At 33.2% G+C, this 15,197-nt stretch overlaps 1 protein-coding gene across 2 annotated transcripts in view; it reads left to right on the top strand.

The window, feature by feature from the left end:
- The window catches only part of PKN2 (protein kinase N2), a 138,243-nt gene extending 123,052 nt beyond the window's left edge, over nt 1-15,191 (top strand). For both annotated transcript variants that reach the window (XM_077746092.1, XM_077746093.1), the window contains exons 17-22: nt 2,532-2,594; nt 3,769-3,845; nt 8,674-8,816; nt 12,473-12,580; nt 12,778-12,858; nt 12,944-15,191. In XM_077746092.1, the coding sequence (XP_077602218.1) occupies nt 2,532-2,594; nt 3,769-3,845; nt 8,674-8,816; nt 12,473-12,580; nt 12,778-12,858; nt 12,944-13,147 (676 nt within the window). In that variant the 3' untranslated portion in view covers nt 13,148-15,191. The remainder of the gene's footprint in view (nt 1-2,531; nt 2,595-3,768; nt 3,846-8,673; nt 8,817-12,472; nt 12,581-12,777; nt 12,859-12,943) is intronic.
- Nucleotides 15,192-15,197: the final 6 nt, after the last annotated feature.

Below are 15,197 nucleotides of genomic sequence, written 5' to 3'. Positions count from 1 at the left end.
CGAGCCCCACATCAGACTCTGTGCTGACAGCTAGCTCAGAGCCTGGAGCCTGCTTCTGATTCTGTGTCTCCCTCTCTCTCTGATCCTCCCCTGCTCATGCTGTCTCTCTCACTCTCAGAAATAAATAAAACATTAAAAAAAAGGGGGGGGGGCGTCGCCTGAGTAGCTTGGTTGGGCATCCAACTTCAGCTCTGGTCATGATCTCACATTTCGTGAGTTCGAGCCCCACGGCAGGCTCTGTGTTAACAGCTTAGAGCTTGGAGCCTGCTTCAGATTTTGTGTCTCCCTCTCTGCCTCTGCCCCTCCTCAACTCATTCATTTTCTCTCTCTGTCTCTCAAATAAACATTAAAATATAAATAAAAAAGAATAAAATGCTACATTGCAGTACTTCAAATATGAAATACCTCCCTCTGATTAGATCCCATTGGATTAGATCAGACCTCACTTCAAATGTTATTTCTTTGAAATCCTTTCCTGAGTACCCTATCTAAAATACCACTACATCACTAATGTCCAAAGCAGATCAGTCGTATGCAGTTTGCTATTATCTCCATAGCACTTTATTTCTACCTGAAGTCATCTATTTATTTTTTATCTTTTTATTGTCTGTCTCCTCTCACTAAAAGGGAAGAGGGTGTCTATTCTGTATATTAGTGGAACACCTAGAAGTATGGTTGGCATATACTAAGTGATCAGCAAATTTTTATCAACTGAGACTGCGGTACCAAAAATGGCTTGTTTCCTAGCTTCGCACCTTTAAACAAAATAGTTACTCTCTCTGAAAGCTTCATTTTCTATTTCTGTAAAAGATTTAAAGCTTTGATTTAAAGATTAAATAAGCTAATAAGTGAAAATCTCTAACGTATACCTGACACATAGCATAAGCATTTAGTAAAATATATATTATTTATTGTGTGTCATTAGGGTAATCTGTTTACAAAAAATGAAATTTTAAAAATCAAGGTATTTTTATAATTGTTATAATACTGTTTGGTCACCAAAATAAGTTAGCCAAAATCTTATGTATTAAAGTAAGCGATTTCAGAATCACATATGTTTTAATGGGACTTGAGCTAAATTCTTCAAACTTTCAACAAATAATTATGTAAGATCTAATGTATAATCAAAGATTTCTAAATATTTGCACTTTTAAATTCTGCCAAAATATGGTCCCATTTTTTTGTAAAAAATAAGTAAACACAAGACATAGCTAACTTATCTAAGTGTGCATTCTAAAAGTTCGAAGAACATTCACCAAACCAATAAAAGTAGTTATCTCTATAGATGATAGTGGCATTGGGTTGAGATAGATAGATGGATGAATGAAGTACTGTGCTTTGAGGCCAGGGGTATTATGTGTACTTGATAGAGAAAATACCTGTATACTACTTGCATAATTAAGAACTGATTCTCCTGAGTGTTTCCTTATAGGCTATTCTGCACTGAAAACAGATCTGCATTTTTAAATACATTTGTTTATTACCTACCTTCTCATTCAGTAAGTCTGCCATGTTTCAGGCATTATTCTAAAAATTTAGCATAAAAACTGTAAAAAACAAAGATGGTCCTATTTTTCAAGAGTTAAATAGTTGGACTCAAGTTTACCTGAGATTCTAATCCATTTATCCAATTTTTTCACCTGCCCCAAGACCATTCAAAGTCAACCTGTCTAAGCCAACCTCATTTTCCCCACAAAACTTGGGCTACTTCTCTCTCTCTTTATACTAAGGAAACCTTAAGAGTCATCTTAAGTTTTTCCTTCTCTGTCTCATCTTCTGCTGCTAGGGAGACCAATCTTGTGCTAGTTTTAAACTTTCTTTTGAATCCATGTCTTTACTCTCTTTGTTGCTACTACATTGGAGGTTCTCCTGGTCTTCCGTCTGTACCTGCACAATAGCCTTATCTGTTTGTTTTTCCTCTGGGTATCTACCTACTTCTATTCCAACCTTCATACGACTCTCAGAAATCTAACATAAATGTGCTCATTCTTTTCCGATTTAAATGATGTGATTCTCCATCACTAAAAAAAAGAAATTTCAGTATCCATAATATGACATTTAGGGTCCTTCACAGCTTGACCCCAGGCTGTCTTTTCAGCCTTGTCTCCTACTTCTTCCCCATATTTTACTTTAGCCACAAAAAATTCATTATTGGTTATCAAAGGTGCCTTTTACACCTCTTTTGCTTTCTGTCTTAGGAAATGTCCTATATTTCCCCGATGAAAGTTCTACCTTTCACACTGTCCTTCTGTCTTTATGGTAAATTGTATTTTTCCAGATCAGATGTCTACTCTGAGGACTTAAGTGACCAGCAAAGTTAATGGCTCCCATAGTAGACATTGTATTTTTCTTAGTTTTTAATTTTACCCCTGATACTTAGGACATGTCTTACTGTGTCTGGCTTATACTAAGGACTAAATAAATATTTATGAAATTAGTTTACTACAGAATTCTGCTTTGAAGCATAAAATTATAAACTGGGATTCAACAGCAGTGGAATTTATTAAACGTCTTTTTATTTCTTCCAACAGATTTTATGCTGCATGTGTAGTTCTTGGGTTGCAGTATTTACATGAACACAAAATTGTTTATAGGTGAGTAAGGTTTTGATACTTTCTAATGGCTTACTTCGGTGTGAATTTGAATTAAAAATAATTAGGAAGGATATTTTGTGTTTAACCAGCTTTTTAATTTTCTCTTTTCAAATGATAAGTGACCTGTAAAAATGTTAAACTCCACAATTTTGAAAGAAATAGTTACATAATAATTATATGATAAATCTTTTTGTTCCTGTTCTTTTGCCCATTACCTAGTTAAAATAGTCAAATTATAAGTTGAGCTTTGATAACAAAATTCACTAACAATATTCATTCTGGTGAATATTTTATGTCCAACTCATCTACTGCAGAAAACTTTAATAGACCAGTACTACTAAAATTTATCCATGATAAAATAAGTAGTGTATACCAGAGTATAAAACATCACACTGCTTCCTTAAAGTCTTGCTGTCAACTAAACACTGTACTTGGTGACACAGCTGCCTTATGTACTAATATAAGCTCCTTATCAAGTTGCAGACTAGCAACAAATAATAGCCCAGCAGCCAAGCAATGGACCACACTTTTGAATAGCATTGCTCTAGACTAGACAAATTCAGGAAGGCTAGTAAGGAGACCATAAACATCAGTGTATTCAAACTTCTAACAGTATATCCAAGGTAAGGGTTTCCTCATGGTCCTATTTTACTCAAAGGATAAAATATTTTTAACTTATTTTTAATCAATTTTAATTTAATCAAGTTTGGTCATTGATAGCTTTCTCTTTATTTTGCATTATTCTCTTAAAATGTTAAACCTGCCCTCTTGATACCTTGACAGTTTTTTCTTACAGATGGTGTGTAGAAGAACTTCAAACTTAGTCCAAGTCAGACTATCTCAAATAACAAATTAATAAAACCAAAGTTAAAAATACTTGAACTCCTTCCATGCTTTAAAATACATATTTAAGTAGATAAAACATTCCTTTTTAAAATACATTCGTTTCTGTATAATGGTGAAACTTATTCAGAAACTATATTATGTGGAGTAATAAATTTGCCAAAAGGAAGAAAAGTGAACGTTTGTAATATAATATTTAAATCTCAAATCGTAACTTGGAAACCTCATTTCTAGTAAAAATGTACAGCTCCTGTTGAAATTATTTTTGTCCTACATTATCTACTGATTTTATTGAATTTTTTTCATTTTGCATTTTTTTTATTCTGAACAGAGATTTGAAATTGGATAACTTATTGCTAGATACAGAGGGCTTTGTGAAAATTGCTGATTTTGGTCTTTGCAAAGAAGGTAATTGGATATTTTAAAGTTCCTTTTCTAACGGATTACTATTCCTTTGTACTTTGGCAGTTTTCAACTTTGTCTATGGAAAGCAAAATATATTTTTAACTTTATTCTTTGTTAAGATATTATGGACCGTTCATATAATCTAATTATCACATTATTAAGGATTCTGTGATTATGAATAGGTTAGATTTTCAGAAATCATAATATAAAACCTAAGATCCTCTTTTATGGGGACGCCTGAGTGGCTCAATCAGTTAAGTGTCCGATTCTTAATTTTGGCTCAGGTCATGATCTCCCATGCTCCACACTGTGCATGGAGCCTCCTTGAAATTTTCTCTCCCTCTCCCTCTGACTCTCCCCCACACGTACATGCACACACTCTCTCCCTCTCTCTCTTTCTAAAAAAATAAATAAAATTCTGTCACTACTCTGAGAAAGCATTGGTTAAGCCACCAATTTTTCTTACTTTGCTGGGACTGTACATAGTAAATTACAAAGGCCTGATGATTTCTGTCCAGCTTCGTAAAACTTCTGACGTTTTTAAATAGGGAGAAAATATGAATATATCTCAGAATCTTTTCTATATGTTCAAAAATAAATAAGTAAACTAGGGAAATATGAATCAGAGGTGGCATATAGTGTAAAGACCACAGGTTTAGGCTCCATACAGTCCTAGGTTTGAATCCTGGCTTTGCCACTTACTAGCTGTGTCTTTGGATGAGTTATTTGAATCTCACTGAGTCTGTTTCGTCTGATATAAAATGAATATAATGCTTTTTGTTTAAGAGTATTTCAAGAATTGGATATATATGGCACAGTGTCTAACATATAGTAAGTAGATACTGTTATCTTGACATTTAATAAATTGCATTGTAAGGAACATTGACTGTGTTTCCCCCTTCTGCACAAGCTTCTCATTTCTCAGTCAGCTTTGTTTTCATAGCACAGTATAGTATAGTGCTTGGCACATTTTAAGTATTCAGTGAGTAAGTAGTTGGATGAATAAATGAGTGAACTTTGTAAATACATCACCATCAGTTATCCACCAGCCTCTTAATCTGAGTCCAATAATACTTTTTTCCCTCTTACTGGACTTCCTTGTATTGAACACTGTAGACTTAAATGCCTTTGTTCCTCAGAGTTTTCCTTTGCCCATTGCTCATCATTGCTAGTTTTTAACTGTAAATAATACGCTAATGATTCCCAAATCCACTATTCCTTTCCTCACATATATATTCAACTATCTACTAGACATCTTTGCTTGACTATTGAATAGTCAATAGGTGCCTCCAATACTGTACAATCAAAAATAGTTTCTTTTCTTCAGGTTCCAGTTCATAGTTAATGGTGCCACAATCTTCTCACAATCTCCCGTTTGAAAACATATTATCCTGGACTCTGTTCTCTTTACTTTTCCACATCAAGTTAATGACCAAAATGTGCTACATTTACCTCCTTAATATTTCTTAAATTTTTCATTTTCCCTCTACTACTGCCCGCTATCATCTTGTTTTGAAAAACTAATAGCCTCTTGTCTCTTCCTTAAAGGTGAGACAACTTTTCTAAGCTTTTAACTAGTGGCAAAGCAGGAATTTAAACCCAGATGTTTATGACCCAAGAGCCTGTTGTTAACTCCTTCCTTGGAGTGTAACTAAATTGAAGTTCTAGCTAATAGGGCCTATTTTCAACTTTGTATAAAAATACCAGAACAAGGGGCGCTGGGTGGCTTATTTGGTTTGAGCAGCCAACTCTTTCTTTCAGCTCAGTTCATGATCTCATGGTCATGAGACTGAGGACCATGTAAGGCCCTGTGCTGGGTATGGAGTTGGCTTAAGATTCTCTCTTTCTGCTTCTACCTCTCATATGCTCTCTTTCTTTCTCTCAAAAAAAGAAAGAATAAATAAATAACAATAAAAATATCAAGATAAGAAAATTTATCAGAATGAATGAAATATGATAACCACGGCAGTTGACATATATAGTACATTTAAATGTCATGGATTTTATACTACTACTACTAGTAGTACTACTATAAACAAAGCAAAAAATTAGAGTAGTTTTATCCCAAAAGTTTCCTAAAAGTATCCTCTGGAGTTTTTAATTTCTTCTAGTTTTGATCAAAGCATAAAATAAAAGTCAAGAAACTATCTTTCTTAATTAACATTTCCCTAATCTTGGCCAAGTCACTTAAAAGACTTGTGTAGAACCTATGTAGATATCAACTCTTTTTAAAAATAATTTTTTATTGAAGAAAAAAAGTGTGACAATGTTGAAGAAATTTGCAAAAACACCAAATTTTTCCTAATGTATTTAATTATACTCTTCAAATCTTGGTCCATAGTCTCCCAAGTTCATTTGAGATTTTCAGTCATTATAAATGCATACCTTTTAAAATTTAGAATTTAGAGCTTTTCTTTCAAATTCTTTCATAAGATCATGCTTATAAGGAGCTTTTAACACTTTAGAATATATTGAGACATTGTATTCAATATGTAGAATGTGTATTTGATTAATATATTACTAAATTATAAAATTAAACTAAAATTTTGAGTAACTGAACAAAATTCACTAAATTATAAGAAAAATAAATGTGAGAACTAGTTAACTAAAAGATTAATACTAAATATGTGTATATGGCACATTTGGTTAACTCCTTTTTTATTAAGTTTTTAGTTTTAATTCCAGCATAGTTAACATACAGTGTAGTATTAGTTTCAGGTGTACAATATAGTGATTCAACAATTCTTTACATTATTCAGTGCTCATCATGATAAATGTACTCTTTGATCCCCATCACCTATTTCACCCATCCTCCCCCCCACCCTCCCCACCCACCTCTGGTAACCATCAATTTGTTCTCTGTAGTTAAGAGTCTGTTTGTTGGTTTGTTTCTTTTTCTTTTCCCCTTTGTTCATTTTGTTTCTGAAATTCCACATATGGGTGAAATATGGTATTTGTCTTTCTCTAACTCATTAGCATTATACTCTCTAGTTCTATCCATGTTCTTGCAGATGAAGAGATTTCATTCTTTTAATGGCTGAATAATACTGCGTTGTATATATATATATATATATCTTCCACATAGTCTTTATTCATTCATCTGTTGATGGGTACTTGGGCTGCTTCCGTATTATGGCTCTTGTAAATAATGCTCTTGTAAACAGAGGGGTGCATATATTGTTTCAAATTCGTGGTTCTGTATTCTTTGTGTAAATACTCAGTAGTGTGATTACTGGATCATAAGGTAGCTCTATTTTTCATTTTTTGAGGAACTTCCATACTGTTTTCCACTGCACCAGTTTGCATGCCCACCAGCAATGCATGAGGGTTCCTTTTTCTCCACATCCTCGTTAACCCTTGTTTCTTGTGGCTTTGATTTTAGCCATTCTGACAGGTGTGAGGTGATATCTTATTGTGGTTTTGGTTTGCATTTCCCTGAAGATGAGTGATGTTGAGCATCTTTTCTTGTGTCTTTTGGCCATTTTCTTTTTTTTTTTTTTTAATTTTTTTAATGTTTTATTTATTTCTAGGAGAGAAAGAGAGAGAGACAGCATGAGCAGGGGAGGGTCAGAGAGAGAGGGAGTCACAGAATCTGAAACAGGCTCCAGGCTCTGAGCTGGGAGTCAGCACAGAGCCCGACGCGGGGCTCGAACCCACGAACCGCGAGATCATGACCTAAGCGAAAGTCGGACGCTTAACCAACTAAGCCACCCAGGCGCCCCTCTTTTGGCCATTTTCTTTAGAGAAATATCTGTTCATGTCTTCTGCCTATTTTTTTAACTGGATTGTTTATGGGGTCTTTTGGCATTGAGTTGTATCCGTCCTTTATATATTTTGGATGCTAACCCTTGTCGGATATGTCATTTGCAAATATCTTCTCCCATTCAGTAGGATGTCTTTTAGTTTGGTTTATTGTTTACTTTGCTGTGCAGAAGCTTTTGTATCAGTGTAGTCCCAATAGTTTACTTTTGCTTTTATTTCCCTTATCTCATGTCTAGAAAGATGTTGCCACTACCAATGCCAGAGAAATTGCTTTCTTCTAGGATTTTTATGATTTTAGGTCTCACATTTAGGTCCTTAATCCATTTTAAGTTTATTTTCATGTGTGGTATAAGTGGTCCAGTTGCATTCTTTTGCTCTGTAACTGTCCAGTTTTCTCAACACCATTTGTTGAAGAGACTTTTTCCCATTGCATATTCTTGCCTCTTTTGTCGAAGATTGACCATAGAATCGTGGGTTTGTTTCTGGGCTTTCCGACCTGTTCATTGATATATGTGTCTGTTCTTGTGCCAGTACTATACTGCTTTGATTACTATCGCTTTGTAGTATAACTTGAAATCTGGAATTGTGATACCTCCAGTTTTGTTTTTTCTTCTTCAGGGTTGTTTTGGTGGCTAACTCTTGGTTATCCAAGAATTTGCATTTTGGTGTTTTCCAAAGTATACTTAATATTATTTTTATAATGAACCAAATAAAATATTTTAAAGATTGAATTGAAAAAAATGATAGAAATTGAAGCTCAGAATCAATTTTTTTATTGTAACTTCTTAGCATCACTTGTAAAGTAATGACAAGAAAGGGCAAATAAGTAAATAAAATGAAGTATGAAAATTATACTTACTTATTTTTACCTATTAATAGTATAGTTACTATTTCACAGTTTTCTTTATACCAGTTCTTAACATTTTCTGTAGAAGTCTGGTATATCTTGAGTTTGGTCACCATGCACAAAGGGAAGTTTAATTTTACTTCCTAAGGATATTGTCTAATTTTTTATCTGTTGTCTAGACTTTTTTCTTTGCTAACAAACACTTAAATTTTACCTTTTCAGGAATGGGATATGGAGATAGAACAAGCACATTTTGTGGCACTCCTGAATTTCTTGCCCCAGAAGTATTAACAGAAACATCCTATACAAGGGCTGTAGACTGGTGGGGCCTTGGTGTTCTTATATATGAAATGCTCGTTGGTGAGGTAAGCAGTATAAAATAGATGAGAGAGAAATTAGAAAAGATGACTGAAAGAACAAAATATGTCATTTATAAATGATTTATTTCCTGCATAAGTGGAGCTTAAGTTTTATATATGTTTATACATTTTTATAATATGCTAATAATTGCCTGAAATTCTACATTACCTTCACTGTGTTTTTTAGATTTTTATATTATCTATAGAATGCCGTGAAAATCGTACCTTATATTTCAGTATGCTGTGGTTATGTTTTCTGATTTTAACACATGATCATAAATAATTGATCATTTCATAGGGAATAAGAGAAAGACTAATGAAAAGAATGTACTGTATACCTTTAACAAAAAGTCAGCTATACATTGGTCAAAATAAAAAACAGTACAACAGAGTTAGAAAGATTAACATTTTTCTCCTGTTTTCTTTCAATTTACTTAAAATAACTTTGTTATCCCGAGAAGTTGTTACCACTTAGGTAACAGTTATATCTAATAAATAAAGCAATAATAATTAGCTAATCTATTTTTTTATAAATTGTTGGAAATGATAAATTAGAGTGGACTTGAGAAAGGGTAAATATTAGGACAAGGAATTGAAACCTGCTTTGATCTTGGGATGATCTTGGGATGAAAAAAAAGTGAGATTGGTTCATTGTTTTTGCAGTTTCCCAGACCAAAAACCTTCCTTATACATTCTAGGCATGAATAAATTAGTAGCTGAATAAGTGATTGACCAAATTATCGAATGTCAGAAGTTTCTAAAGTTTTACCCTGTATTGTCATATAATGGCACTTATTTCAAATTAGGTATTTTAGTCCATCTAAACAATAGCCACTTTGATATGTTATATATTGGAGTGGATACTTAGAAAGGGAGGAAAAGAAGTAGCTAATTAAAATGTTTACCATGTGCTGGGCACTATCCTATTTACTTATAAATACTAGCTCATTTAATTTTTCAGCACCCTTTAATAAGCTCAATACTAGTCTTATGCCCATTTTCAGGTGTATGACTGGAAACACAAAGAAGTTAATAACTTACTTAAAGTTACAGAGTTCTCATGTGGTGGAGCTGCAGTTTTTAACTCTGGCTCTCTGGCTTCAGAACCTATCTCTAAACCATTGTGTTTTGCTACCTTAGGGTATGGAATCCACCTAACCTTATTTCTATTCTTAAGAGCAGTGATTTAGACCTGGAAATTTCTACCTATATCTAGAAAAGCTGCTATACAGTTTTTTGGATGGAAAGATGCATCTTATCCCTAATCCACAGTGGTCTTTGATTTCTAAGAATGTCAGAAGTACTCATAATAGTTGTTTCTGTAAGCTCTGGCATACTTGAACTCCCTCCCCCCTCACCTTTTTTAAAGTAACATTTTTATTGCTTTGTTTTTTTTAAATATGGTATTCATTTATATATGATATTTAATTAAGTTACCAAAAATTACAGGCTTGCTTAAAATTGACTCTCCATGTTAGCTCTGATAGGCAAAAAATGTGAGTTTATTGCAAAATACTACATAATTAAGAGCCAGTTGATTCTACTTCCTCTTCTAAAGTGACTGGAAAACTTGGCAGTGAACAAATGAGGAAGCTCCTGTTCTATATTTTTAAAAAGAGCTTCTAATTGATTAACCTCTTAATTACTAGTATATAAAAGACAGTGGATCCAGCTATTCCTTCACAGTTGTTTATTGCAATTTCCTTTCTCTTTGGCACCTTTGTTAAGAGAGTAGTTGAGAAAAGAACTAAACTTAAAATTCATTTGTGTACTTTATAGTTTAAATTTACCAATTTAGCACTGGTAAAATTTTAGCAATAACTTTTAACTGTGATAAAAGTGAGGTTTGGCTAAGTTTATGTCTAATTTCTCTATTTTATAAATATATGAAAACTCACTGGTATCACGTGTTTTCAAATTTGTATTTGTGTTTGTATGGGTTTTGAGGACTGGAAGGACCAGATCCCCCTTCTTGATGCCAAATGAGAATGAAAGCATCAGAGAAATATTAAGTAAACTTAGATATTGGAGTTCAACTCTTGACATCTGAACAAACTATTGAATTCTTTTTATATCTGTTTAAAACATATTTGTTAGCATTCCGTTCTTAGTCCTTTTAACTTGTAATCTATTTGGAGAAACCAGGAACTTTAACATCTCAATGAATGTGTGGTTATATCTTCACTATTCAGGGATTTATAAAGTGACATTTTTTAAATACAAAATTGATCAGATAGACAAAAGTGTTTTGTATTACCACTTGAAATTCTGATTGAGAATCCTTACGAAATAGAATTTTTCCCCTGATTTACTGCTGTCTCAATCCCAGAAAGAAAGTATGTTATCTCACATAGTACTTATTTCATTTACCTATTTGATTTATCTATTTTGAGTGTGTAAATGAACAAACTAAGGTTTTGATAACCAAAAAGTTTGAAGTTTTTGCTTACATATTTGCTCATTATATATGAGCAATAAGATTGCTTACATTGCTTACATGTGGGCAATAAGATTGGCAGCTCAGCTTTAGTAAGTTGAGTTCTAAATTCATTTTCATAGATTCCTCAGGTCAAAGATCCTTCCCTTTACATTAATATTGCTTTCTATGTGGCTCTTATTCATTAAAACTTTATAGGAAACAAGCAACCAAATATAAGTCACCTCAAATTCTGAAATAATAAGTCATATTTCATAGTCAACATTTCAACATGTTTGAGAGTTTATCATTTTGTAAATCAATTCTTATACTGAATGTAATCTATGTTTTTATGACTTAGGGTCATTCCTGTCATGAGCAACATTTTAATACTCTGCTTACCTAAATGCCCTAAGACTTGAATTTCGTTGGCAGCTGCTATTAGTGCCATCATTATACCTGCAGATTTCTAATTGTGTTTTGCTAATTAATTTGCTACTGATTGTGAAATTCAAAGTATATCCATATCAGATGTATTCCCACAAACTCTGAGCTTCTCTCTGTAGTGACACTTATTTCCATATTTACTTTACCCAGTTTTTCTCTGTCTTTCCACAAGATTGAGCTTCTTTTTTTTTTAATTTTTTTTTAATGTTTTATTTATTTCTAGGAGAGAGAGAGACAGCGTGAGCAGGGGAGGGTCAGAGAGAGAGGGAGTCACAGACTCTGAAACAGGCTCCAGGCTCTGAGCTGGCAGTCAGCACAGAGCCCAACATGGGGCTCGAACCCACGAACCACGAGATCATGACCTAAGTGAAAGTCAGACGCTTAACCAACTAAGCCACTCAGGCGCCCCAAGATTGAGCTTCTTGAGGAACATGTCGATTAGCTAAATAATTTTTACTATCTAGTAGGCACTCAAAATATTTACTGTCTGGCCAGATAAATGAATAAATGAATTAAATAAAATAGAATGGAATTAAATGAAAAATGATAATGTATAATATAACCAACTTTGTTATTAAGGTTTGTGAAATAAAGATGAAGATTTCAACAAGAGTATCTGGTATATCCTCTGGATAATCTATTATGTACCTTTTGTGGCTTCTTACAGTCTTTATTTGTTTGGTGTTTTGGTAGGTTTTTTGTTTTCCTCACTATGTGGTTCTTGGCGGTACTTTGGATAGGTGATAAGATTTTACAGTACTGAAATGCATTTTTAGTTACTCAAAGATATTTCTTCTAGTCTCCCTTCCCTGGTGATGATGAAGAGGAGGTTTTTGACAGTATTGTAAATGATGAAGTAAGGTATCCAAGATTCTTATCTACAGAAGCCATATCAATAATGAGAAGGGTAAGAGCTAATGGTTTATAAACTACTTAAATTTCCCAATTAGAACTTTAGAAGTTGTTTTTTAGTTCATAGATGTTGCATGGTTTAGACAAACACATACCCAAAAAAAATCACATCTAAATCTTTGTAAGTTATGAGAATCTTTATCAATGAAGTCACTGGTTTTATTTTAACTTTTATATTTTATGTTGTATTAGCTATTACGAAGAAATCCTGAGCGACGACTTGGAGCTGGTGAGAAAGATGCAGAGGATGTAAAAAAGCACCCATTTTTCCGGGTAAGTGTGACATTTTAAAATTTTTTGTGAAAATAGCAATTAGGTGTAGGAAACTAAACTGGTCATTTTATATTTTGTAATCCAGCTAATTGATTGGAGTGCTCTGATGGACAAAAAAGTAAAGCCGCCATTTGTACCTACCATTAGAGGACGAGAAGATGTTAGTAATTTTGATGATGAATTTACCTCAGAAGCCCCTATTTTGACTCCACCTCGAGAACCAAGGATACTTTCAGAAGAGGAGCAAGAAATGTTCAGAGATTTTGACTACATTGCTGATTGGTGTTAAGTTCCCAGACACTGTGAAACCAAGCACACTAACTCACAAGAAGACCTCTTAACAATAGCAACCCTTCATTTGCTCTCTGTGCCACCAGTTTTTGTTCAAACACCTGAAGATTTCTTTAAAAGTACTACTCTAAAACATTCTTGAAAGTGGCTTCTTAATGTATTTTCAACGTAAATCTGAGCACTGGAAATAGTTTCATGGAGTTTAAGCGGAATGAACATCGGCCATGAAAACCTATCACAAATGAATACTTTTGGATCAATAGTCTATTTTTTAAAAAAAGAAAAAACCACTCTTCCATGGTCCCTCGCTATGCCTTATGCCTGCCTTAAGTGGAGGGAAGATTAATCATTTCACTTCATTTAGCTATATTTTACAGAAAGAACAAAAAGGGTTTGGGATGCTATTACTGTTCACACGTAGTAAATCTGTTCGAATAAGGCAAATGCTCTTATTTTTTTAATGAAATTACTATAATATCAAAAAAATGTAGTGGTAGTTTGTACACATTTTTTGGCTTGTTTTTTTAAAAAATGAATTAATGTCCTGTTTTATAAATTTTCTATATTTATTAGGGAAAAATTTTTATTGCCTTATCTTTACCAACCATGTAACAGAGCCTCATAGCTTTCCAACAGAGCTACTTGCCAAACAATCTTTTGTTTATTAAACCATGCTGAAGCAAACAGGAACAACTAAACATCTACTTAAAATGTTAAGAATGAAGACTTCTGATTAGCCTAAACCAAGATACTGTATTACCTGTATGCATTCCCAAAGTCTAGACGCTCGATATATTCAATCATACCTTCTTCCAAAATCAGTGAACTAATTACTCCTTTTTTGATATTCGTTGTACATTTATCAGCCCAGTTTATCTTATTCTTGTATCTACTGTAGAAGGGAACTATATCTGTTAAAACATAGGGATTATCGTTGTATACATGCTGTGAACATGTATATGTGCAAGTTGTAATGTATTCTATGTTGTAGGTTTATTATTTAATTTCACCACTTCATCACTTTTGTACAGTGGCCAAGCAGACACCTCAAACTCCAGCATTTACGTTAAGTGCATTTGTACATTTTAGGCCACTGGATCCAGATTTTATATTGGCAGTTACTGAGGGCAAAAGCAATATATTATAACAGAATGTATAAATATTTTTGATAAAACAGTCTATATTTTATAAAAACTATTATAACACTAAAACTGTACCTCAAAAGTCTCAAAAATGATTTGATCAAACACTTTTTACAGCTCTTCAGAGGATCCATTTGTGGCTTTTTTAATGCTCTTATAGGAAAGTCTTTTGGCAAGCCATGACTTTTCCACTTGCCTGGAGTTTTTTGGGTTTTGTTGTTGTTGTTGTTGTTGTTGTTAGTTTTTACATTCTTTTTCTCTTAGTCTTTGACTACATTATTTTTCTTTAGTTCAATAATAACATCTTTGATTCCATGCTTAGTATGTTAGGGTTATCATATCTCAGGAATAGCAAGTTGTGAACTAACCATACTGAATTAACCATTTAATCACAATGATCTCATGTCTTAAAAATTGTTCAAATTTAAATTCTGTGAGAAACATAAAAGCACACTGACTTATAGACATTTTATCAATATTTTAGCCTTGCTAGGGTGTGCTGGCATATATTTGTATACTCTGAGAACAATTATAATTGTTCAGAGAATTCGTATTTCCTTCCAAATTCTGTTAGTACCCAGCATTCTTTGGGGGAAAATCTTAGAGAAAGAGGGAGCAATATGTTGTTTAAAGTTATTTTTAAATGCCAGTTTCCTTGTTAAAAGACTGTAGAGGATCTTGGCTTGATTGTCTGGCTTTAATTTACACAGTGTTAACACAACATTTTAAAAAAACACTAAATACTTTTGAGGTACAGTCTGCTCACCTTTCCTGGTTCTCAAATAAGCATAGAAAGCAATGTCTAAAATAGGCTTTTAGCATTAAAAACTGACATAGCATTTTGTAACTACACAGTGTACAGAAAATTTTTTTTTAATTGAAGTCAATCACTAAGAAAAAATTAGA

This window comes from Crocuta crocuta, unplaced genomic scaffold, assembly GCF_008692635.1.
Source record: "Crocuta crocuta isolate KB4526 unplaced genomic scaffold, BGI_CrCroc_1.0 scaffold48, whole genome shotgun sequence".
Lineage (NCBI taxonomy): Eukaryota > Metazoa > Chordata > Mammalia > Carnivora > Hyaenidae > Crocuta > Crocuta crocuta.
Note: the sequence above shows the minus strand (reverse complement) of the source record. Positions and strands in the feature narration are given on the sequence as shown.